Source organism: Tupaia chinensis, unplaced genomic scaffold (assembly GCF_000334495.1).
Source record: "Tupaia chinensis unplaced genomic scaffold, TupChi_1.0 Scaffold144899_1, whole genome shotgun sequence".
In the NCBI taxonomy this organism is placed as follows: domain Eukaryota; kingdom Metazoa; phylum Chordata; class Mammalia; order Scandentia; family Tupaiidae; genus Tupaia; species Tupaia belangeri.
Window position 1 is genome coordinate 1,344,010 of NW_006204759.1, and position 1,833 is coordinate 1,345,842.

At 58.0% G+C, this 1,833-nt stretch overlaps 1 protein-coding gene across 4 annotated transcripts in view; it reads right to left on the bottom strand.

Moving 5' to 3' along the window:
- MYO1C (myosin IC) overlaps positions 1–1,833 on the bottom strand; it is a 24,402-nt gene that overhangs the window by 1,670 nt on the left and 20,899 nt on the right. For all 4 annotated transcript variants that reach the window (XM_006167536.3, XM_006167538.2, XM_014583838.2 and 1 more), the window contains exons 25-31: positions 1,736–1,819; positions 974–1,067; positions 833–888; positions 582–717; positions 433–503; positions 251–348; positions 58–157 (exon numbers count right to left, since the gene is read on the bottom strand). In XM_006167536.3, the coding sequence (XP_006167598.1) occupies positions 58–157; positions 251–348; positions 433–503; positions 582–717; positions 833–888; positions 974–1,067; positions 1,736–1,819 (639 nt within the window). The remainder of the gene's footprint in view (positions 1–57; positions 158–250; positions 349–432; positions 504–581; positions 718–832; positions 889–973; positions 1,068–1,735; positions 1,820–1,833) is intronic.

A 1,833-nucleotide genomic window follows, 5' to 3' on the forward strand; every position in this document is an offset into this window, starting at 1 on the left:
ACGAGCCCGAGGGCTATCGTCAGGAATGCAGAGTATTGCCCACCAGGCTGCACTCACCACAGCCAGGTGTCCGTTCTTGGCCTTGGTGATGAGCAGCTCCGAGCCAGGTGTGAAGTCGATAATGCCATCCCTGCCGGGGCCCCCTGCAAACGTGATGCTGGAGGGAAGGGAGCATGTGAGTGCTTTGCCACAGAGAAAGATCCCCTAGGGTGGGCCCCCCACAGCCCACGCACCACCCTCCAGGCTTCACCTGCCCTGGTTGATATTGATGTTGTTCACGCGATCCGCGCTGAGGGCTGTCTTGGTCAGCGTCTCAATCACGTGATCACTCTGCAATACCACATCCCCCTGGACGGCCCAGAAGGCAGGGGTCAGGCTCTTCCCAGAGCTAAAGGACCTCCCCAACCCACCTCCCAGTCCCCAAAGAAGCACCTTCTGCTTATTGTCCTCACGCTGCACGTGAAGCACAAACAGGCTATCACTCAGGCTGCTGACGGAGATTCCTGAGGGGGGAGGATGGAGGTCAGAGATCAAGGGTCAGAACACGGGCCCTCCCAAGGTAGCCCTGGACTCTGGCTGACCGGTCAGGTTGGCGTAATCGATCCTCTGCTTGACTTTGGCATCCTCCACGATGACCACGGCGCTGGGTGTGAGCAGCAGCTGCCGGGAGCGGGGCTTGTAGCCCTTGCGGTCATATTTCACTACAGGCACGGCATACTGGGGACAGAGGACAGGATGAGGGACACGGGAGGCACTGAGGGGCTCCCGGGCTCCCAGCCAGCTCCTGGATAGCAGGACCGTGCAGGATGAAGGGCTGTGGGCAGGGTCTCACCTGGATGGGCTCAGAGCCCAGCGCCTGCAGCACTTTGGGGCTGATGTCGTCTGCACCTGCAACCCAACAGGGGGCAGGGAAGTTGGAGGAGGTGGGGTGGAGAGGACGCCAGGCTTGAGCACTACAAAGTCTGGGGCTTACCGAGCCGGGTGCTGATGAAGAGTCTGGGGACGCTCTGGGGGTAGTTATCTTTCTTGCCCTTAAAGATCTCACTAGCCACGGCCTTTTGCTGCAGCTGAGACAAGGGGAACAGGGGGAGTGTCATAAGGAGTGGGAACCTAGGATTGAAGCAGAACCCACCCCAACACTCCCATCAACAAGGAGGGAAGCAGAACCCACCCCAACACTCCCATCAACCTCTTCTCTTCCCCCTGCCCCCACCAACCCAGGCAGAGAGCTCCCAGAGTGGTCATGACTGCACTGCAGGTTCCAGGCCTGACCTCAGGAGTGATTCTCCTTCTCATTAGGCCCTGGAGCCCCTGAGATTCAGCTCTGGTTTGGGATCTCATGGGTGGCTGATTGCTAACACTCAAAACCACTACAGGTTATCAGAACTCGTGGCCCTGTAGCACCATCCAATACTGAGTTGGCAAACACAAGGCTTATCAACCACCAATGTCTGTTCCCATAGCCATGGCAGACATTACCAATTGATCAGAGTAAAGATGCAGCCTTTTCCACTAGGAGCTCTGGGCAGCTTCTACCAGCCTAAGAGCTAATCCCTATTTTCCACTTCAAATCTACTCTAGCCTCTACTTCTTACATGAAGCCCAATGGGCTGAGATGTTTTGAGGGTGCATGGCACATCAGAGTAAAATGCCCCGCCAGGGCAGCACTCCTCATGCGACGCCTGCTGCTCCCGACCCCAGTGCCTGCACCCCACCTGCCCCCTGCTGCCCACACCTGCTGCTTCCACTCAGGGCTGATGCTGCGGCAGTACTTCCACACCATGTTCTTCAGGCACAGCTCCCGGAGAAGCTCCGAGGCCTGTGGGGAAGAGC